The sequence below is a fragment of the Sinohyriopsis cumingii genome, chromosome 18 (assembly GCF_028554795.1).
Source record: "Sinohyriopsis cumingii isolate HCF-2022 chromosome 18, ASM2855479v2, whole genome shotgun sequence".
Taxonomy (NCBI): domain Eukaryota; kingdom Metazoa; phylum Mollusca; class Bivalvia; order Unionida; family Unionidae; genus Sinohyriopsis; species Sinohyriopsis cumingii.
The window spans coordinates 4,348,792-4,372,460 of NC_142978.1; the positions used below are offsets into that span (position 1 = coordinate 4,348,792).

The following is a 23,669-nucleotide window of genomic DNA, read 5'->3' on the forward strand; positions in this document are numbered from 1 at the left end:
TAAAAGTGTCCAAAATTATAAGTGTGGCTGTTGTACTTAAAAGTGTCCAAAGTTATAAGTGTGGCTGTTGTACTTAAAAGTGTCCAAAATTATAAGTGTGGCTGTTGTACATAAAAGTGTCCAAAGTTATAAGTGTGGCTGTTGTACTTAAAAGTGTCCAAAGTTATAAGTGTGGCTGTTGTACATAAGTGTCAAAAAGTTATAAGTGTGGCTGTGGCTGTTGTACATAAAAGTGTCCAAAGTTATAAGTGTGGCTGCTGTACTAAAAAGTGTCCAAAGTTATAAGTGTGGCTGTTGTACTAAAAAGTGTCCAAAGTTATAAGTGTGGCTGTTGTACTAAAAAGTGTCCAAAGTTATGTGTGGCTGCTGTACTTAAAAGTGTCCAAAGTTATGTGTGGCTGTTGTACTAAAAGTGTCCAAAGTTATAAGTGTGGCTGTTGTACTTAAAAGTGTCCAAAGATATAAGTGTGGCTGTTGTACATTTTTTTTAAAGTGTCCAAAGTTATAAGTGTGGCTTTTGTACATAAGTGTCAAAAGTTATAAGTGTGGCTGTTGTACTAAAAGTGTCCAAAGTTATAAGTGTGGCTGCTGTACTTAAAAGTGTCCAAAGTTATAAGTGTGGCTGTTGTACATAAGTGTCAAAAAGTTATAAGTGTGGCTGTTGTACATAAGTGTCAAAAAGTTATAAGTGTGGCCTACTCCTACTAATGTATGCTCAAACATTGTAAAAAATAAATAAATACAAAAACAGGGTATTTAATGATGTAAAAATGTAAAATAATTGGTTCTAAAATAAAGTGAAATAAATTAAGCTGCAATAATCAAATTTTGACCAATTCAATGGGATCCATGACTATGTCTGCATTACGAGAGGGTCAGTGGTACAAAGAGACTTATTACTAGTGTATCATTATCATAACAATGCTCTCCATACAGGTATCATTATCATAACAATGCTCTCCATACAGGTATCATTATCATAACAATGCTGTCCATACAGGTATCATTATCACAACAATGCTCTCCATACAGGTATCATTATCATAACAATGCTGTCCATACAGGTATCATTATCACAACAATGCTCTCCATACAGGTATCATTATCATAACAATGCTGTCCATACAGGTATCATTATCACAACAATGCTCTCCATACAGGTATCATTATCATAACAATGCTCTCCATACAGGTATCATTATCACAACAATGCTCTCCATACAGGTATCATTATCATAACAATGCTCTCCATACAGGTATCATTATCATAACAATGCTCTCCATACAGGTATCATTATCATAACAATGCTCTCCATACAGGTATCATTATCATAACAATGCTGTCCATACAGGTATCATTATCACAACAATGCTCTCCATACAGGTATCATTATCATAACAATGCTGTCCATACAGGTATCATTATCATAACAATGCTGTCCATACAGGTATCATTATCACAACAATGCTCTCCATACAGGTATCATTATCATAACAATGCTGTCCATACAGGTATCATTATCATAACAATGCTCTCCATAAAGGTATCATTATCATAACAATGCTCTCCATACAGGTATCATTATCATAACAATGCTCTCCATACAGAACAAAGTTATATCATTAAGCAAAGTATTCTTGGATTGCTTTTATAGGCTGGCTGAGCTCATGTATGACTCAAACTTAATCAGCATTTAACAGAATTCTAAAGCAATATATATATATATATATATATATATATATATATATATATATATATATATATATATATATATATATATGCATGTTATAGAAAGCAAACATTTCCTATTACAGTATATAAAAAACAATAAACACAAATTAATAAAATCTTGTCTTGTAATGAAGAGTTTAACCCTAAATTTGTTTGTGCCAATAAAATCCCAAACTAGATTTTTCAAACAATCTAATCTCCTTAAGACGATCTGGTTAAAAATCAATCATTTAAAAAATATTTTCAAAAAGGATGATTTAAATTTTGAAAAAAGACCTTCAAAATTATATACTGTTGTAGAAACAAGGACCAAATCTTCTGTAAAATCAATTTGTCTTCTTGTAATTCATTAAACAGTCCAAAACATTTATAGAAAAAGGGGCTCTTATATTGTTTTTTTAAATACGTAATACAAGGAACAACAATTTCTCATTTCAGCTCTGAGATTCAACAATTTGGACTATATCTTTGGCTTAAAATGAATAGCACTGCGTTTTCTAATCCAGGTTTTCTCTGAATATTCCCACCCCATTTTTCATATTTGGACATTTCGGGTGGTGTGTGGGGTCACTGCAATTGCACATCACAAATTTGGAATTTATAGCCACCATGCTTAGCGATATATGGTAGTCACTTACCAGTGGGCCTAGCAAATTTAAACTTACGTTATATTTACTCATACCTGAATGAAATCGATAGGAAAATGATTTATTTTCTCAGAAATGGCAAGTTTTATAAACGTTATGTCTTTAGTCCGCTGACAGACTAGACGAAACTATGGCAGAGATGAAACCTGACCCTGTCTTGTTCTTGGAATATATAAATATGGAGAATTTTGTGTTCTTTCATTTTTTTATTACAACCAGCATACAACTTTCATTTAATGCTTTTTTTATTTTGTGCTCTACAACATTTGAAAATGTGGGTTGTTAGATTTGTGTACTCATGCCATTAGCAATGCAAATCGCATGTACCAGGTAACATTTCATCAATGCCGTAGTTTTATCTTGTCTTTCAGCAGATTAAAGACAATGATTTTAATACTCACAATTTCTGAGAAAATTTGTAATTTTCATATCAATTTCATGCATGTATCACTCGATCTAACGTTTAAGTTTGCTCAGCCATCCGGTAAGTGGCTACGCTATGTAACTAAAGATATGAATATTGAGCTGAGTTTGAAAATAAAAGTCTACGAGATGACTCTAATCCACTGAGCATTTGGATTCACTCAGCATATATGTTTATTGCAAGCACCCAAATGATCCATGCTGCACCCACCGAATATTGTGGTTAGAACTCGATAAATTTAACTCACAATCAGTTTAGTTACGATTCAATTATGTGATTGTTTCAGGTGACAAGTGGTGGCAGAAAACTCCTGGGTTTTTCCCGATTTTCATCAATATTTGCGAAATTCAAGGACTTTTCATGGTTGCGAAAAAAGTTATAATTTCTCCTTACTTTTTCCAGATTTCCCTGTAGCATGGGAACCCTGCAATATAAGCTGAATTGGAAGACTAATGCCACGGCAAATGGAGTTAAGGGCCTTGCAAATAGGTATGCCTAGACATCCACCCAAGGTTCATCTACACCAGATTCAAACCCATTTTATGTCTAAGTTAATGAACGAGTCACCATGTGGAGAAAGGCATAACATACTACTCAATTACATGCATCAAAGATGAATGAACAAACATGCAAAATACTACGTCTTCCAACATGGCTGATGAAAGATAAGAAGTTAATTCTGTTCATTTTCATCATCTATTCCCAGTGTTATGTCCCATGATAAACTCTGATTCTAACCTCTGTTACAGAGACAAAAGCTTAGTAAACAGACCTGCAGAGGAATCAGTTTGGTGGCTCTAACTCCAAGGGAATAGGGGAAACAGAAATTTTATACTTCTTATTAAAACATATTTTTGCCATTCAAACCATCATTAAAACTCGTCAATTCTCAAAGACATGACTGTTTTCCATACTCTGCACAATTGCATCTGACAGTAACCATGTCAACTAAACCACTGAGTGGAAATTTGCCAAGGTACATAAGTTGCCCGTAGGAGAGAAACGTCTGCAAGTGGGATCCAGTTTTGAGGGCTCTCTCCTGGAATCCCTGTCAAAGGTCAAACAAATAAAAATTGCAATTAAAGTGACATTTTTAAAATTATTTTTTTATATACCAAAGACAGAGTGATACTATGAGGACACAACGTGATGTGATGTGTCTGGGTTACAATCTTCAGTCAAGGTGTAAATGGGTGGGTGGGACATGTAATAAACAGCACAGGAATTTGCCAAGGCAAGACAATGAAGCAATCCTAGCTAGATTTGTTAGAATGTAAGAGTGAAAATATATAAACATATTATTCCTTACCTCCTAGCACCTGACAATGATTGTGGTGTGAAGCGAGAACTGCTGTAATCTTTGGTTGGTGGTGTAGTATGAACACGACTTGATGCTCCCATGGCTATGGATGATGTAAAGTACGATGGAAGACGGGTGTCAACTTCCAGCTGTGAATACGCACTGGACAGGGATGAGGGATCAGAATAGCGAAGAGAAGACTGATGTGGAAGGCCAAGACGAGAAGATGTGCTGGCTCTGGGTGGGGAATAGCTACTTGTTTGTGGTATGTATCCTAAAGAAAAGGAGAACAATGAATGTTACAAGATGAATTATATATAATTACACAAAACTTGTAAGATACAAAAGTAAAAGATACCCATAATTCAACCTGAAAAGTCAATTGTTACGAAACCTAGACTTAAGGAAATTTTATTACTTACACCTGAATGATCTGAGTGTTTCTTAATTTATGGTTGTGATTATGTAAGTGTGGTGATGATATTTCACATTGCTAAGTGTACCAACTATTTTCTGTTTGAAAGCATATTTAAATGTTTTCAAGAAAACAAATTTGAAATTTCTGCCATTTTCTAAAGGCCAATTGATAACTTTAATTATTCTCCATTATATGTCATGCCATTTTGGGGTTGCATGCACTGACCCCTTTGGGCCCTCAAAACACACTTTCAGAATCTACCCCCCCCCCCCCCAACACTGAGTTGTTGGCAGGTATGACTATGCTATGGTCCAGCACTCATGGTTTATATATTATTTATGCAACACTTTTTTTCCATGTTAACAAAAAAAGTAGTCCATGCAGATAATTCTATGTATCAAAAGGCATACTAATACAACTTGCTTGTTCTGTGTAATAAGTTGGGTAGAAATACCTTGAATAAAGGACATGTAGGTGAGCTATACTCCAGAAATGAAAATGTTTATGGAGAGACTGATGAATATAGCTATGTCAACAGATCCCTGTGTATATTACAAACCAGGCTAGGACAACCAAGTATGACAGAAAGACACAGTCAAAGGTAACACTATAGTCATACTTTACTCCTCCCAGCCTAAAACTTGTAAAACATTCTGAAAGCTAAGACTGAAAACATTTTGAAAAACAAGTACTTTAAAGACTCACTATAATGAATTATCACAATTTTAGTACTGCCTACTGCTGCATCATACCTGTCAACTTTTCAAAAGACGAGTTAGGGAGATTGAATAGAAAAATAGGGAGATTAGAATCTAAAAAGGGGAGGTTTTTTTTACAGCATTTTTAAGCATCATTTTCACTAAATATTTACCTGTCTTCCAGGTCCAATATGAAATTCTCGAAGGATGTGCCATTTCTCCTTGTGACATGCCTTATTTTCCCCAGGACATGCCATTTTTTCATATTCTGGTCAGCTGCGGCCAAATTGCACAACAGTTAGACTTATGTTTACAAGCAATAAAGCCAGTGTGACTATTTAACAGCTACTCTTGCTCATAGCAATTATCTTGTAAAAAGGACTGCCCCTCTGATATACTTGAAAGAAACCATGTTCTGCAGTGTCTGTATGTCAGCACCAGCTACTGACTGGCAAATAAACATTGCCCTATTTTGCTGCAACTAAATATGCCTAAAGAGTGTGTGAATTCAAAATTAACAGTTCAAATCTGTGGTATCAATCGACCATACATATGGCAGCTACTTTTCCCCCATTCTATATCCTGCCTTATTTCCTTATTGTCAACAAAAAAGACATTTAACATCATTACCTAAATAACATTTATTCTGAATTAGTTTTTGAGGACAAATGTACTCCATGGTATGTTTTTACATTCTTTCTTTTAATTTAATGTGTGTGTGTGTGTGTGTGATTTGGATTTTTAAGGTAGTTTTAACAATTTTTCAGCCATATCGCTACAATGTCTGCAGTGTGACATTTTATAGTGTTGTCTAGCACTGGGGCATCATGCCGCAGACATGTAGCATGATGTCCCACCCAGCCACATTATCCTGACACCAGGCCAACCGGTCCTAACACTAACTTCTTAATGCTGAGCACCAACAAGGCAGCTGTTAGTACCATTTCTGTAAGTCTTTGGTATGACTCAGTTGGGGATCGAACCCAAAACATTCCGGATCCAAGGCGGATGCTCAAACCACTAGAGCAGTGTTTAATTTAATGATGGTAATTAATGTATGTATATATGATACAGTAATGCCAAGTCTTTACTCAAACAAATGTCTTTGGTGGGAATGGATATGCTATTTTACTTGTAAAGAAAATTTTGCAGCATTCATTGAGATCATTCTTAAGACTGAAATTGGCAATTTCATTGTTGTGTTTTATTCTTTTATTGTGGTTTATACATATTTCACTATTGTTGTAGGGTAAAAAAAACTTCAAAAATTTACTTGAATCATGTTTAAACTTAACATTTTATTTACAGAAGAAAATATTCTTTTGTAGTGTGATAATAATTATTTGATCACTGCACTATTAACAGGTGATAAAATAGAACATGGCTTCTGAGGACTGCATAAGATATGCCTAATTATGTAGGAGAAATGAAAATTGACGAACACAATGTAATAACTGGGAGTTTACTGCAAAAATTGGGAGATGTTACAATATTGGTAGGTAGGCATGAGACTACCCCAAAAATCTGGATTTTTTTCTTCTGACATGAGAGCTCAAGTTATGCTGTATATACTTGCTTAAAAGTCAAGCCCAAGTGCAAACTGCATAGAACTAGATCTGTGTTGCAGAACACAATAGACTAATTATGGGATAGATAAGGGTCTATGTTAACTGCACTCAAACTTGACTTCTAAGTGTAAATGCAGCTTCAGTATAAACATAATATCTAAATACACTCAGAGTCGCAGATTAGTTTCATAAGCAGTAAAATGTATTTATTCCAAGTCTGGGTCTTGAAATGAGCTGTAAGAAATGTCAACTTTCCTGGACTTAAAATCTGAGGATGATAAGCCAAGACAATTAAATGCATTCTGCTGCCTCAAGTCAAATGAGAGAGAAAGAGAGAGTGACAGTGAGAGAGACAGTCTCACCATGGTTAGAGTCCAAAGCACCACTGACAACTTCAGATCCTACCCTGATGGCTCTTCTCCACTTCTTCACCAAGTATCTCATCCTGTCAAAATGATGCTGATGATAGTAACAACTCTCAGGATATCAATGATGGAAAATAGTAATATTTATCTGAACAATGAAATTTAAGTGTGGATGAGGAAATATGGAAATAAAAAACAGATCAGATTAAAATGGAGATTTAAATATATGATAATAACCATTTTTTACGTAACTTGGGCCAGTTTTCAGTAAGGTACAACAAAATATCATGTACAGCTATTGTCAAGCTGGAAAATTGTGCATTAATAAAGGCCAAAAGTGTTATTCAAGACTGATGCAGCATTGGTGAACATTGCGTTCAACTCCTAAGTTTGTTAAGTTCATTTGAGCAATAATTACCTCCAGTACAATTTCAAAAACTGCAATTCCAAATCCCATGGATATCTCTTAACTTGATGCAATCCTTATTAAAAAACGGTGACACCTATGTCTCACCATATTTATGAGGTTGTGGAAAAAAAGCAAACACTGAAAGAACTCTTACCGTGAAACTGCAATGCAAACACGAACAGCACTTCTGAACATCATCAGAGGTCTGAGTTGACGATTTCTCAGATCTTCAACTGAAGAATGGACTCCCATTCTTGCTATAAGTGACAATGTTGTTTCTTCTGTATCCTGGAAACCTCCAAGAAGCAGTAAAAGGTATTTCTTCTGGTAGATTAATGCCTTGCGGAAACTCTCTGCTCGTAGATATTTACCATACAGTCTCTGAATCTACAATAGAACACCAATAATTACGATCAATAGCATACCTCAAAACATTAATAATTACCATCTACAAATGAACAATAATTACAATCGATACTATGCCTCAGAACCTACAAATGAACAATAATTACAATCGATACTATACCTCAGAACCTACAAATGAACACCAATAATTACGATCTATACTATGCCTCAAAACCTACAAATGAACACCAATAATTACAATCGATACTATGCCTCAGAACCTACAAACATCAATAATTACAATCTATATTCTTCCTCAGAATGAACAAACGAGTGGTTGCATCTGATAAACTTCTAAGCATTAAACAAATGATTGTGATTTCGACAATTAGGATCTTAGAGGGTTTTATCCTTTATTTCTGTATTCAATCATTATGTCACTTAATTTTGGTCTGCAATATAAAAAAGCAGCTATCCCAGACTTCTCCATCATTTTCAAATATGTCTGAGTGTGGTGAGAATTAAAACCACTAACTATTTTAGCACTGTATTTAGTAAAATGTTGGCACTCTCAAAACATTTAATGTTTGTCACTGAGTGTTTTGAGAATGTGTGTCACTTAATCAAAGAAAAACAGGTCATGTAAGTTTTCATTAAATGATTTACAGTACCCTACCTTTTCTGTATCAGTCTCAGTTGATACTTGTGTTGACGCTCCTCTAGGAGTCAACCTACGAGCTCTCTCAACCCTAAGATCCACCTGTGTTTGCTCCAACTCTCGCTCTGCTTTATTCAGCGCCATCTGGAGGGAAAGTCTCTCTTTGGCCCAGGCCGCACGCTCAGAAATCAATTTGTCATCATTGCTATCACTTGTCCTTTCTAAGTCCTGATGAGTGAAAAAGTTTACGAAATAAATGAGTAAGTGGAAAACCCCAAAATGTTTGAGTAAGTTATCGTGTTATTTACTCTGAATAAAACTTGGGTCAAGTCTCATTATTCAAGCAACTCCTTATTAGAAAATTGCCTTGATATGACATAATGTACTAAAATGAAGTGAGAAAGGTAATTCAAAATAAATGATATTTATCAAACATTCAAGAAGAATTTACATTCTTGCCAATTCTTGCTAGCAATGGCTTGTTTTGGAATTTATGGACTCCAGTAGGTTAACTTCCCATAATTACCGGTATTCAAGCAGGCATATATAAACCAAGATGTGTTTGTGTATGAGTGTTGTTGCTATTGTTATGGATCATGGAAATTAATTTTTCAAAAAGACTTAGGAAAACATTACAATTTTGTGAATTAAAACTCATGACTTTATGAATGAAGCTCAGACCTCCATACTTCTGAGCTACAGGCACTTAATTTCCCAGAGCACAAAATTTGCTACTGTTAATGCAGCTTTTGATGCTACAAAGCAGGTACATTTACTACCAGTGAGTCATTCTATACCATGCTGAATAAGGCTTCTCATCACATAAATTGCAGGCCCTAAGTGATGGAAGCAATAGTTTTAAGTTGTACAAGTTTATCAGATCATATTTTCCAGCAGAACTGTGGCACAAAACCAGACCAGTCAGATATGAAATATGGGGTAGATTTTACAACAGAACTGACCCACTTGTAAAGTGGGATACACTAAACCCTGCCTTGAGAAACTTTTGCTTTGAGCAACCACCTGTCATTTATGACCACAATCATTATGCATTGGTTTTAATATTACATAAATGCACAGCCACATGTGACCACCAGCAGAACGAGTCCAGTGACCACAATTTTTAGGCAAAGTAAGTATTTTAACACTGCCATATAGGACCACATCTCAAAAACAGATAAATACCACTAACCTTTATTTAATCTTTGTAACCATGAATGTTTAGAGCATTGGCAGTCGAAGTGCAAATTTTTCTAAACAAAACTTGGATTAGACAACCTTTAATTACCTTTATTTTAATTTCATGCGGGAGGAATCAGAAAATATGCACATAATGGTGATATAAAAGAAATTTTAAAAGTGTACAACAGCTTATTCACATAGTACCTGAAAAAACAGATTGCCACTACTTGTGTATTGCATGGTGATCTTGTCAATTGTGACATCAAAAAAAGTTATACTTTTATATACATGTAAAAGTTCAGATCCAAAATGAATAAATTGTGCTTTCCTGTCTCAAGACTTACATCCATTACAGTATGTATAACCATAACACTATTGTACTAATGCATTATTATGCACTGTGTTTTAGTGATTATTTCCAATCATTTCATCATTTAAATGTCTTTGCCTTTTAACCAATGACAATTAAATTGACCGTAACTTACCGTATTTCATGTAATTTTTCATACATGGAAAAATAATTATTAATATAAGTGTACAAAAAATTATATGTAAAATAAATAATTATCATTTTGTGGTACTGACCATGTATGAAAAATAAAGGGATCATACCTAAACAAGTTCTACGGAACACATGCTACTCAACATCCCAACATCTCAACTCAAGAATCAAATTACAATAAAAATAAAAGTATTAAAAAGATTTTTGTTTTAAGAGAGAGAGAAAGAATGACAGAGAGTGAGCATAATGGCTCGTCGGCATTTAGAATATACTTCTTTCTAGCTGTTATGTTGTGTAATGTTGGCATAATGATTAAGATGGAATGAACATGTATGGGTATTTATTGGTAAACTGTATGCAATAATTGGACCTACTTGTAGGTCTATGCAACAATCTTAGTCCATGTTGTCGAGAAACTAAGTGCGACTTGTATTCTTACACCAACAACCTCATTTTCAAATTACAATAAAAATTATAAAGAAATTAAAAACATGTTTCAGTTAATGCACGTGAGCATGTGCGTGTGTGTGTTTGAGAGAAATTTTGTCAGTGTAAAAGACCATATTTATTCAGAGAAGTTTTTAATTGTAGCTTTTGCAAAGAGAAAAAAGACCAGTTCAGTTACATGATAATTGTGATAATCCTCATGTATTAGGACACAACTATATTCCATTACAATAAACGCCTCTAAATCAACAATTTGTTGTTGGTTTAATTAAGGATATACATTTTTACAACAACCACATGGCTATGCATGGTTATTTACATGCTAATTAAATATGCTTAGAGTTTTGGTTATTCCAGTTGAAACCAGATAGAGGGCAAGATTCAAAATACCCATACAAGTTCAGGTCAAGTCAGCAAGGCTGCCAGTAGGGAAATGAGATTCTCTTTAGGGAAATGAAAATCTGTCAATGTGCTATCAAGGCACTGTCCATACAGCAGATGTTGTAAAGACCAGTGATCATACAACTTACATGTTATTTGAACTTGCCAATAAAGATAACAATAGAGGGGTATACAGTTGAACAGATTCAAAACAAAATGTTAATTATATCCATGTCAAAACAGTACAAGCGCTTAAAAGATTGTATATGTAAGAATCAATTTAAGAGAGTCCGTGTCATTTAAACTGACAACAGAAAATGACAATGTTTTTATAATTTATTTGTGTATTAGTATAATGAAACAATAAGACTAATTCATCATCGGTCTGTGGTCTTCACTTTAACATGTACTCAGATATAATTTCTCTTGGATAACAAAACATCACAGGGCTTTGGAACTCATTTTAAAATGCATGTGATGTTTTGTTACAGTGAAGAACTTAATAAGAACTAATTAACAAACATTAATTATTATGTTTTGTTGAGGCCTTTGTCCAGTTGTTAATAACACCAGTAGATACTGCAATGACAATATGAGAGCTTATGCATCAATCATTATGTTTTCTCAGCAACAATTCATTGTTAATTTTTGTAAAAGCAAAATGGCTATATGGTAGGCCCCTATCTTTGATCTTTCTGCATATGTAAATCTTCTTAGTAGAAATGTTATGTCTGATAATTTAAAGGATTTTAAAAAAATACAAAGTGATATGTACGAAAAAATATACATTTAAATAATTATTAGTTTGATAACTGGACTGTGTACGAAAAATTAAAGGGTACATAAAAATACATGAAATACGGTATGTAACATGAGTCATTTCAATGTCTTAAATTTCCAAAAGACCCCCCCCATCATAAATTCTTTATTATATAACTGCTACTTAAGCAAGTTATATGTTTCCCTGATATGTCACTGCTGAACATGTATCAGGGGAGATAATGCCAGCTCCAGTTTGAGTGTAATGCTTTGAAACATAATAGTTTGTAAACTTGAGAAAAGAATTTAATAAGAACAATAAAATGTAGAGTTTTGATGCAAGAAGGATTCAAAAGTAAGTGTAAACAGAAGTCTGTACATTTGACCTTTAAGAAATTTTGTTAATGAACAAAGTCTTCAGAACCAGTCTAGAAATCCAACAGTTCACTGACACTATCTAGCAACTGTAGCAACTGACATGAGTAATGGATGAGTTCCATTACCGGTTAAGGAACTGTCTGTACACTAACACTGCTTTCTCACCTTCATCTTGCTTTCCATTTGCCGATATCTCCAAATGTCTTCCTCCAGACGAGTGAGAGTGTTTCGTAGCTCAGTCTTTTCCTCACTAATCCTACTGACAAATGAAGTCAGCTCCTCATTATGCCTCAAAATTCTCTCATTCACGCCACTCACGTGAATGCCACTAGCTTGACTGGAATCCTAACAGAGAAAACAATATTATAATTACTAAACACGATATTATGTCAATAACTACCACCACCATTACTATTTCTGTGTATACTACTCCCAGCATTAATATTACTATTAGGACTATTTTATTATTGACAGAAGTCATTGTTTAATTCAGGAATTAGCTTTGATAAAAAATTGTCCAAAAAACAAAAACCAAAAAAACGTTATGCCTGAAATTCATAAAATCTGCATAGTAATGGAACATGGACAATTACTCTAAATTCAACAATCTGAATTAAATTTATACTCTGGTAATATATTTTTTGAAGGTGATAAACAGCCAGAGCTGAAAAAATGTCAAGAAATTAATATCCAAAGTTTGGAGATAAATTTTCTCAAGCAATTACCATCCAGTGTTTGTAGCTATTTGATCTCAAACAACAGCAATAATTTGGAGAAAATTATTTTAAGCAGTTACCATCCATAATTTTTATTTCAAGCAATTACCATTCATAGTCTAAAGATGTTTCATCTTGATCAACTATCATGCATAGTTTGGAGATGATCTTAATTCAAGTAGTTACCACCCAGAGTTTCAAGACATTTTATCACAAGTAATTACCACCCAGAGTTGCAAGACATCTTATCACAAGTAATTACCACCCAGAGTTTCAAGACATTTTATCACAAGTAATTACCACCCAGAGTTGCAAGACATTTTATCACAAGTAATTACCACCCAGAGTTTCAAGATATTTTATCACAAGTAATTACCACCCAGAGTTTCAAGACATTTTATCACAAGTAATTACCATCCAGAGTTTGAAGGCACTTTATCACAGGCATTTCCCTTATGTACTTGCTTATAACTATATCCTTATCTGCAACAGAATAATGTGGCTGCAGATCAGTCTATGTTGTTTGTTCTACAATAATGAAACCAACACTACAGCAGAATATCAACTGGTCCATGTACATTGGAGTGATGTGAAACTGACATCTACATAACTAGCTTTTAAGAAAAATAAAGGAAAGAGATTGTGTTAAATTTTAAGCATATCTGTAATTCCATTCATTGCTATATTCTGACTTTGAACTTGAAAGAAGAAAGACCAAATGTGGAAATACAATGGTGCTAATTTTCCAATGTAAAATGATTTGGGTGGGTGGTAATAATGGTATGCAAGATTGACCACCACTACTGCTCCTAACAGAAAACACGTCCAGCAGCAGTTAACAAATTTGTCAAAGTTCTGGTTGTTGTGTACTGTTATATCATGAAGTTGCAAGGGGCACTGAATCATCCTACAATGCTAAGGAAAGATGTTTTTTGAGCCATCTGAATGGTACTTCATTCATTTTATATACTGAATTGTGGTTCACTGTTCAAAGCCAGCATCTTTATTAATGCCATCATTCTCACCATCAACTATTCTCATATCATACGAAATGTATGAACTTGTCAAATAATCCAATCATTTGAATAATAAAAGCTTGAAGCACACAGAATTTAGGCAACTTGTGTAACACATTTCATATGAAATGTACATTCATGTAAGATCTGCTGTGTATGACAAATGTCCTCATACCCCAAGTTCCTTTAGCTGCCTTATTTCAGTCATCAGATCTTTCAGTGAGTTTTGTAATGTTTGAAAGTCAGTACCAGCAGTCAGGCCAGACTGGCTCTCATGTGAGGACTTGCTAAGCTGTTCACGACATCGTAGTAGCAGATATTGCAAACTCTGACAAATGCTCTCAAGCTGTGAGTGATACACTTGAAGTTTCTTCTCTTCATCCAAAATATCTGCTGTTCTGTTTGATCGGTGAGAGCTGCCTGACAACTGCAAGGAATAAAATGTATGGTTGGGAACTTATTCATGAAGTTTCATAATCAATTCGATCACCAGTTTTGTATTAAACTGTGATATAAATCCAATGCAATTCCTCTTAATCATATTCAAGAACAAATTAAACAGATGAAAATAAAACACACAAAAAAAACAGAAATACATGAATATGACACAGATACACCTGCCAATATGATGTAAATGAAGGGCAAAAATCAAAGTAAAACCGGAACCATAACTTTGCAATATCAAACTGAGGCCATAACTCTGTCAAATTTCAAACTCAGACCATAACTATTTGAAGTCAAACTGGGGCCATCACATTGCAAAGCGAAACTGGGACCAAAACTCTGGGAATATAACTTTGTTAAATGTTAAACTGGGACCATAATAATGTTAAGTCAAACTGGGACCATAACTTTGTAAAGTCAAATGAGGACCATAACTTTGTAAGGTCAAATGGGGACCATAACTTTGTAAAGTCAAATGGGGACGATAACTTTGTAAAGTCAAACTGGAACCATAATAATGTTAAGTCAAACTGGGACCATAACTTTGTAAAGTCAAATGGGGACCATAACTCTGTTAAATGTCAAACTGGGACCATAACTTTGTAAAGTCAAATTGGGACGATAACTATGTAAAGTCAAACTGGGACCATAACTTTGTAAAGTCAAACGGGGATGATAACTATGTGAAGTCAAACTGGAACCATAATAATGTTAAGTCAAACTGGGACCATAACTTTGTAAAGTCAAACGGGGACGATAACTATGTGAAGTCAAACTGGGACCATAATAATGTTAAGTTAAACTGGGACCATAACTTTGTAAAGTCAAATGGGGACCATAACTCTGCTAAATGTCAAACTGGAACTATAACTATATAAAGTCAAACTAGGACCATAACACTGTAAAGTCAAATTGGGATGATAACTATGTTAAATGTCAAACTGGGACAATAACTTTGTAAAGTCAAACTGGGACCAAAAGTATATAAGTCCAACTAGGACCATAACACTGGAACTATAACTATATAAAATTCGAACTGGGACCATAACATTGTAAAGTCAAACTGGAACTATAACAAGTAAAATTCTGATGGAAAGCAGTGAAGATCAAACTATACCTAGATCAAGCCTCATACCAAATTGATTTTAATCCATGAAATTCTTCAAATGTTATTGAGCAAAATCGAAGCTGTGACAGATGTTAAGTGATGGGACCTGACATAATGTGCTGAGTGGACATAAGTTAACATCATACGCCCCTTCCGTTGATATGACAGTGGTATGATAAAAAAATTTTCTATTGTGGATGCCTTTGACCCATTCTTATATATCAAATATCCCATTACTCTTGTTGTTTTAATGGTAAGAGTAATTTTGTGTAAAATGTTGGAAAATCTGGACTGATAAAGAATAATACAAAATGGTCAGGGCTTGCATGTTGAATCCACAACTGGAGAACTTCTTTAAACAAGCAAGCATTCTGTCAATTTTTAATCTTGCTTCATAAGGTGTGTAGGTGATATTTAAAATCACTACCTTATATAAGAAATCCGTGCAATCATATTGATGCATTTGACTATGACAGTTTATGAATGTAATTCCAGCTATGATATTTCTGTTTGTTTACAAAGGATAGGACCATAACACTGTAAAGACAAACTGGAATTATATATAACTATAACTATGCTCTGATATCAAAGAGGAGATAACTCAAACTATATTGATCTATGAATTTATCAGTACTGCATTGTTAACTTGATTTATTAGCTATATTAAAAGTATTACATCAGTTTATTAACAGTATCCAATTAGCATTGATATTAAAATCCATTATACCATTATGTGAATATTTGTGTAGGACAAAAGAGATTATAGTTTTTATATATAAACAAAAGTTGCTTGCCAACTCCCCACCACCATGTTTGTGTTTATCAAACTTGGACTCTCACAGCCATAGTTGATTGTACACTATGGTTGGTGATTATGGATCTCATTTTGCTTGCAAGACAGAGGGGAGATATGTATGGGGCAAGTGAAAGCGCCACAGAATGAACTGTTTAACTTCTTAAGGATCAATCCAGAGTAAGAAAAATTTAATCAAATAGCTTGTGAAATACAAGCAAATAAAAGAAGAAAAAAAACTGTCACAAAAAACTTATTGCAAATTTTCTATTTATATAACCTTAATATCTAGTTCATCGGGGCAAACAAGAATCGCTGAAAAATTATTCGTGCCAGGTATGACGAGAATCCAATAAAACCTTTAGGAAAATAATGAAATGAAAAACTAAATATAAACTTTAACATAGAATTGACAAACATATGTGACTGCTGTGTCTTGCATGTCCATTAACATTGGGCTCAACAACAGTACGATACCTTGTATATAACAGTATGATACCCTGTATATAAAAGACTTGAAGAAAAAGAAAGTTTGGGAAAGAAATAGTGTAAGCATGCACTTGCATTTTAAACTGCAATAAAGCTTAGCTTGGACAAACTAAATACTAAATACCAAAAGTCCAATGGCAAAACTCTAAGTTAAATAGGGGTCATGGTTTTATCAAGTTCTATCAATAAATGGTGATGACCAAAACAGCTTAAGTCTTCTTAAGGAAAGCCTCACACCAAATTTGGTTTTAATCCATGGAGTCCTTCGGAAGTATTGAGCTGAAATGAAAATCACAATAGATGCAATGACAAGACAGGAAATACATACCAACATGGGTACAATTTATCTGCCCCTTCACAGATATCACTGGGATTTAAAAAAAAGACCTACCCTATCTGATGCAGAGGAATGTGTGAAGTTGCGCAGTTTTTCATTTTCCAGTTCTCGGATTGCCTCTAGTTCTTTTTCACGGCTTTCAGTCACCTGGTCCTCCAAATCTATCACCCTCTTTTTCAGTCGCTGGATCTCCAACTCCTGTTCATGCTAAAAACACAGCAAAACCAAGATTTATCTGAGTCTGGAATACTTGGCATCAATTCAATGACATGCCAAATAAAGCAACACATTGTCTGCAACCTCATAAACAGATCTGCCAACCCTGATGAGTCCGTCTCACTAAGGTAGCTGATTTTTTTCCATAAGATTGACCAATTTTCAGTAACGTGTAACAAAATATCAATAACTGCTTTTGTAAAGCTGGAAAACATAATTAAAAGTTTGGCACATCGATGATAAACATTATGTTCAACTGAAAAATTTGTAAAGTACGTATAGACTTCATTTACCACTAGTATAGCAGCACAAACTCTAGTTCTAAACCCTATGCAGCTCAATGGCTTGTTGCTATCTCTCAACTTGACCTAGCTCTTGGAAATTCTTTTCCATTTCACATGACAATGGCAATCATATCTCCCACCACGAGACATACTCAAATTGGCACATGATGTCCAATAAACATAACGATGTCATTTCCAGCTTTTATTCACAAGAATCTGAATGCTCCTTTGTATTCTTCTGTGTTGATTATTAGCACATTTCAAAAGCTTATTTTTCCTTTCGCCTTACACATGTATCGCTTCTATAATCAACAGTTTGACCATGCAGATGCCTCGCATGAACAAACAGGTGCAGTTTAAAGCATCTGGGGTGCTGCTGTAAAATTAGTCTGGTTCCCTGACTAATTTCACTGTGTCTAAAATAAAATCCAGATCCAAATAAACATGGATGAACCATATATCAGAAATTTTTGGCAACAATCATTTTTCAGTAGTTTTAGCTAGTATGTCGCAAGTCCATATTTCAAGGATAATTTTCTTAAGACTTCATGCAAAATCGTAAGAGTTGGCAGGTCTGCATAAAAACTAGAAATCTTTGGTCAATAGCTCTCCAAGTGTATATATTGGTAAAGCCAACACCAGGATGTAAAATTGTACTTTGCATTCATTGATGTAATCTGCATGCTTTTATTATCTTGAGAATGGTCAAATTTATTCAGCTGAAAAAAATGCTGTGAAAATTACAGGGCTTTTTCATCATCCAAGCCATGCGGGTCCCATAATAAAGGTGTGCAAATTTTTTTATCAGGTAACTTTTATCTGTGAGTAGACAAGGTTGCCTTGGTAAATATACAAAATATATTGTATAATTTTAAACAGTCAAATTACCATGCATGTTTATCTCACCGCATTATCAAAACTGTCAAATTACCATGCATGTTTATCTCACTGCATTATAAAAACTGTCATATTACCATTCATGAATTACTCACTGTATTATCAAAACTGTCAAATTACCACACATGTTTATCTCACTGTGTATAATATTAAACTCAAAATTACCATGCATGTTTAACTCATGTATATAATAATAAACTGTCCAAATTACCACTCACATTTATCTCACTGTCTATAATAATAAACAGTCAAAATTATCCTACATATTTATCTCACAGTGTATTATATTAAACTGTTTCAGCTTTATTGGTAGACTAAAATGAGGCTAATTAATCTTTCACACAAAATATCAAAGAAATACGGCTTCCTTCTTTTATTCACATTTAACCTACAATAGTCCAGTGCATGACAAGTGTGCCATCATTTGTTTATTACAAGCTGAACAATAAGCCAACCAGGACTTGTATAGCCAACCAGGACTTGTATAGTTAAAACCCATTAGTAAAACAGCACATGTATCCATGAATAAGGTTATGTACAGTCTAAGTGCCTTTTGTCAAGCTGTCTTATTATCTCAATGAGTTTTCGACTAACTGAACATTATTCATGTTTTGTGCACTGTTGTCTGCATCCCTCTCTCTCTCTCTCTCTCTCTCATGAATGTAAAAGAAGAAACTGTCCTTTATCTAAATAGTAAATCATGTACAATAACTTGACTGATTAGAATGGGATTAAAGAAATTAATTTGTGCTTGATATATGACATGTATTAGACAACGAGGGCAAATTCATTCAAAGTACAATTTTATAAGGGATTTTATAATTAAGATGACCATCTTAAACTGAAGAGTTATGACACCTCTTGCATTCAACTGATTTCCATAATTAATTTAATGGTTTTAGAAACTGAATATTATGCACGCTCCTTTTATCAATGTATCTTTTCATGTTAGAAAATGTTGTGCTTTATCTACAGAGAAAATCCTAACTTCTTACCACAACTGATATAAACGTCTCTTTCATCATATCCATCAAGCAATACTATCTAGAACATAATGAACATTAATAAAAGGCTTGATATCAAATTTTTAGAATTTTTCTGTGAGATATATGTGTAAAGCTATGATTGATAATCATAAACTGACATTTTTATAGGCAGCATACATGATCAAGGCTTTTGTTTCTCAGTTACTGTGCATTGTATTCAACTAAATTACCCTTCTATTCCTTTTTGCAAACCATATCTTGTCTTATTAGTGTGTCCAAACATTTGGACCAAGAATAAAATTACCAACCACAACTGTCACAAAATTTAAGATACAATGAAAAAAAAAGTGTTTGTAGAAGAAATAAATTGTGTGTAAATACTTACGTTAAAGAAGGTAACCAAAAACAATTTAATAAAACATTAGAAAAACAATGTACCGTAAAGCTATTCAAAGATCTTCTTACATGGTTTAAAAACAAACAGAACTTTATGTATATTAATCTCTGTTTATTACAGCAGAATGGTAGAATAAATATCACGTAGAATGTGGATTGCTTAGAATTAATGTACTTTGCTTTACACCAAGAACATATTTGTTATGCATAAAATCCGAGTTGAAACTGAACATATTTAAGGAGAGCAAAAACAACTTTTAACAGATCAGATTTTATAAAATATTTTCATGTAGCAAAATACTAATTAAAAAACAAATAATTAAGATAGTGATGTTTTACTTATTCTTTTAACAAAACTATTTACCAAATAAATTTACTGGTCCCATTGTTTTGTTATAACAGGTTCAACTGCAATGAAATTTTGTGTTTTGCCATTATCAATTCTAACCATAACCAATTCACTCTAAAACATGCATTCATAAATTGCATATCTCAATCTTTTTTTATAAACACATCTTACTTTTGAAAGTAAGAACATCTGCAAGCAGTATTTCTGTGATCAGCAATAATGCTGCTTACCACTCTAACTCTGATATCCTCCTTGTCCCGTTCAGCCTGCCGCATGGTTCTCTTGTCCGCTATTCTTTGCAAATCCAACTCATGTTCCTTCAAGTTGGCCTGTTCCTTCAGGGATTTGAGGTCAGAGGTCAACTGATCCCTTTCAGCCTTGAGTTGATTAACCATATCTCTTTCATTCTCATACTTTCTAGTCAATTCCAACTTCTGCTGCTGTTAATTAAAATTTTGCCAAAAAAAACCCCATTTGAGAATAACATTACAATAATGACTGTGTGAAACACTATTTCTACCACTCTTATAAATATGTGACACAACTGTCCCATATCAGAAAGCAGTGTGAGATACAACTATAGTAAATGAATGCAATCAGTGACAGTAGATCATATCATCAGAGTAAAACATCATGAATGTCTCTGATGTTTCCACAGATCATACAGCCACACTGTTGTTTTTTCAATGACTTTTCAAGTGTTAATTACCTTATGGAAACTAAGATTTCTCATTTGCTACTTTGTTTATTGAATAAAAAAACTGGTACAAAACCAGAAGAATAAACACATAATTAATGCACAACTACAACAAAAGAATACTATCCTGGTATTCCATTTATTACCTATCTATGTCATGTGTCTTTTATAAACCAATTTTCATCTTATTTTATGCATTTATTTTATTTCTTTCAAAATTGCATGAACAACAAAATTTACCTATAAAAGTGATTTCTCTTATTCAGTTTTAATGCATTGTATTCCCTGAAATAAACTAAAGGATTTTTCAGGCATAACACCATTATGCTGGAAATAAACTGAAGGATTTTTCAGGCATAACACCATTATGCTGGAAATAAATTGAAGGATTTTTCAGGCATAACACCATTATGCTGGAAATAAATCTTTTTACACTCTACCTAATGAAGATAACACTTTTTAAAAAAATACACTGTACTTCTATGGCTATGTCCTTGCCTGTTATCTGCCATCTTGTTTAATCACCACCCTTTCTTTGTGAGAAATTAGAGAAAAATAATCCATTATATATGTTGGTGTGTGTAGAAAATTTCCACTCCATTTGACTTGGTGGATTCTATTAGTCTCACCACTGACTTGTGATATGACGTATGTGGCTTTCAAGAGTTTTTACAACTATCGCATCATTGCTGACATGGCCACAGTTACCAATATGAAGTGACACGCATGTCTAAAAATTCATGCAGGGCAGGCAGCATTTAATGGTCATATTTATTAATAAACAAGCTAGGCAGAAAACTAAGGAGAATCACATGACAGGACTGACACCATATTGGTTAACATGCAAATAATAATAATAGTTTTTGCACATGGCAAAATAGTAGTAACATTTCATTGTGACTGACATTCTAAACGGTAAACCAGAATGGTCTGCTTGCAAATTTCTGATGCTTTAAAAAAATACCAAGACAATAACAACAAAAACCATGATACCCAGGCAACTTAAGATCTTCTGTTTAAATGTATTTTCTGCAGCATACATTAAGTACACATTAAAAGGAATGTACAGAAATGTTCCAACAAAAACTCATAGGTCAATCTTTGATTATCAAGGATTAGTTACTGGCCTAAAATTTATAAAGAAATGTTTATGTTTCATTTAAGGGCAAATGAAAAAATGTACCAATATGTTGAAAATGTTTAAAAAAATTCTGTTATTGTTCAGAAATGAAATGAGAGGGCAAAATCTATTTCAAAGGTAACAAGTGTACTAAATGTTGTTTAATTCAGTTATCTGGAAATTACTGTAAGTTATCATCCAAATAAGGAATGCAATGCCAATTTTGTTAAGTTATCCAGATTTGGAATGTATTTTCAGATCTACTTTAAGCAACAATCACCTTACCATTCTGCACATTAGGAAATTGTATTTGAAATAGCACAATGTATGATAAGTTTACCTGTTCTTGAAATACATAAGTTAATTTTCGTAGTGTAGCCTTTGCCATTTTGTGTGAATGTACTTACGCCATTTTAAAATATAAAAAAGCAAAAAAGTGATCAAGCTGTAACTTTTACAATTTATGACCTAAGTTCAATTCATGACAATGGCCAAGCAGAGATAGCAATCTTCAATAAACTATGTACAATCAAGGTACGATTTTTCCAGGATACACAAATTTTCACTAAATTTAATCCCCCCATCCCCCTTAATAATAAGGGTGGGCGCTAAAATCATGCACAGTAAATTCATTAATATTAACAAAACTCAATCTTATATCAAACACCATAATCATGTTTGCAGTAACATTTGCAATTTAGTAACAAGAAGCTTTTATCGAACTAATTATTAAAACCAATTTACCAATTCCTCTGACCAAGACTGGTTAGCAGCAAATGTACAGAGTGCATATTTTGTTGGGAATGTTCCTATAATGTTCAGCTCTAGTGCATGCAACATAATGCCACTATCATATCACAAGATCACTGTTGCTAGGCTGACGACAAAGAACAGCAAACAATTGTAGGTTTTATCTTTATCAATTATAAGCTATTTATCATTCACATATTTATTGAAACAAATTATAGGGGATCTATTCATAGATGCTGTTCTCAAATAAAACAGCCCCACCAACCCCTCTAAAAATTGAAAATGTCAAAGGGAGAATAAATCAATATAACCCCAAACCGAATCAACCCAAATCTATTCTAATAAAAACATAACCTTATTTTGAAGCTACTGGTTTCAAAACTACTCTTTCTTGGATTAAGGTAAACAAGTGTTCCAAATTGTCATCAAATGACTTAGTTATCACCTGGAAGCAAAATGCATTAGCAAAATCTATTTTTAATATCTGTGACCTAGACCTTGCTGCCAATGGGCCATCCCATGGAGTTCTTCCATTTACCATGCTGAGCTGAAAACTGTTCACTAAAACTTAAGTTATCATAAAGAAATCTGAATGGATGCAGCCTGGATTGAAGCAATGTGACAGTACAAGTATAAAACCTACTCTATGATATATATCAATATGTGTTTAAATAAGTGCAAGGCAACTGACTAATAATTAATTTTGGTCACTGATGATAAAAAGTAAACTCTAATAAGTATAATTAGTACTGATTCTCCACATTATTTAGTGATGTGGCTATCAAAATGGTAAATTTATTCATGCACTGGTGAATTGTTTCACCCCTAATGACTGCTAGAACGGATGATATTAAACTA

At 33.7% G+C, this 23,669-nt stretch overlaps 1 protein-coding gene across 10 annotated transcripts in view; it reads right to left on the bottom strand.

Moving 5' to 3' along the window:
* The window catches only part of LOC149775988 (uncharacterized), a 336,196-nt gene that overhangs the window by 10,326 nt on the left and 302,201 nt on the right, over nt 1–23,669 (bottom strand). For 9 of the 10 annotated variants that reach the window (XM_089941197.1, XM_089941195.1, XM_089941196.1 and 6 more), the window contains 8 exons: nt 20,475–20,684; nt 17,171–17,323; nt 14,121–14,372; nt 12,379–12,558; nt 8,583–8,792; nt 7,716–7,948; nt 7,150–7,232; nt 4,113–4,377 (listed from right to left, as the gene is read on the bottom strand). In XM_089941197.1, coding sequence (XP_089797323.1) covers nt 4,113–4,377; nt 7,150–7,232; nt 7,716–7,948; nt 8,583–8,792; nt 12,379–12,558; nt 14,121–14,372; nt 17,171–17,323; nt 20,475–20,684 — 1,586 coding nt within the window. The remainder of the gene's footprint in view (nt 1–4,112; nt 4,378–7,149; nt 7,233–7,715; nt 7,949–8,582; nt 8,793–12,378; nt 12,559–14,120; nt 14,373–17,170; nt 17,324–20,474; nt 20,685–23,669) is intronic. The other variant, XM_089941198.1, reaches the window with a different exon arrangement.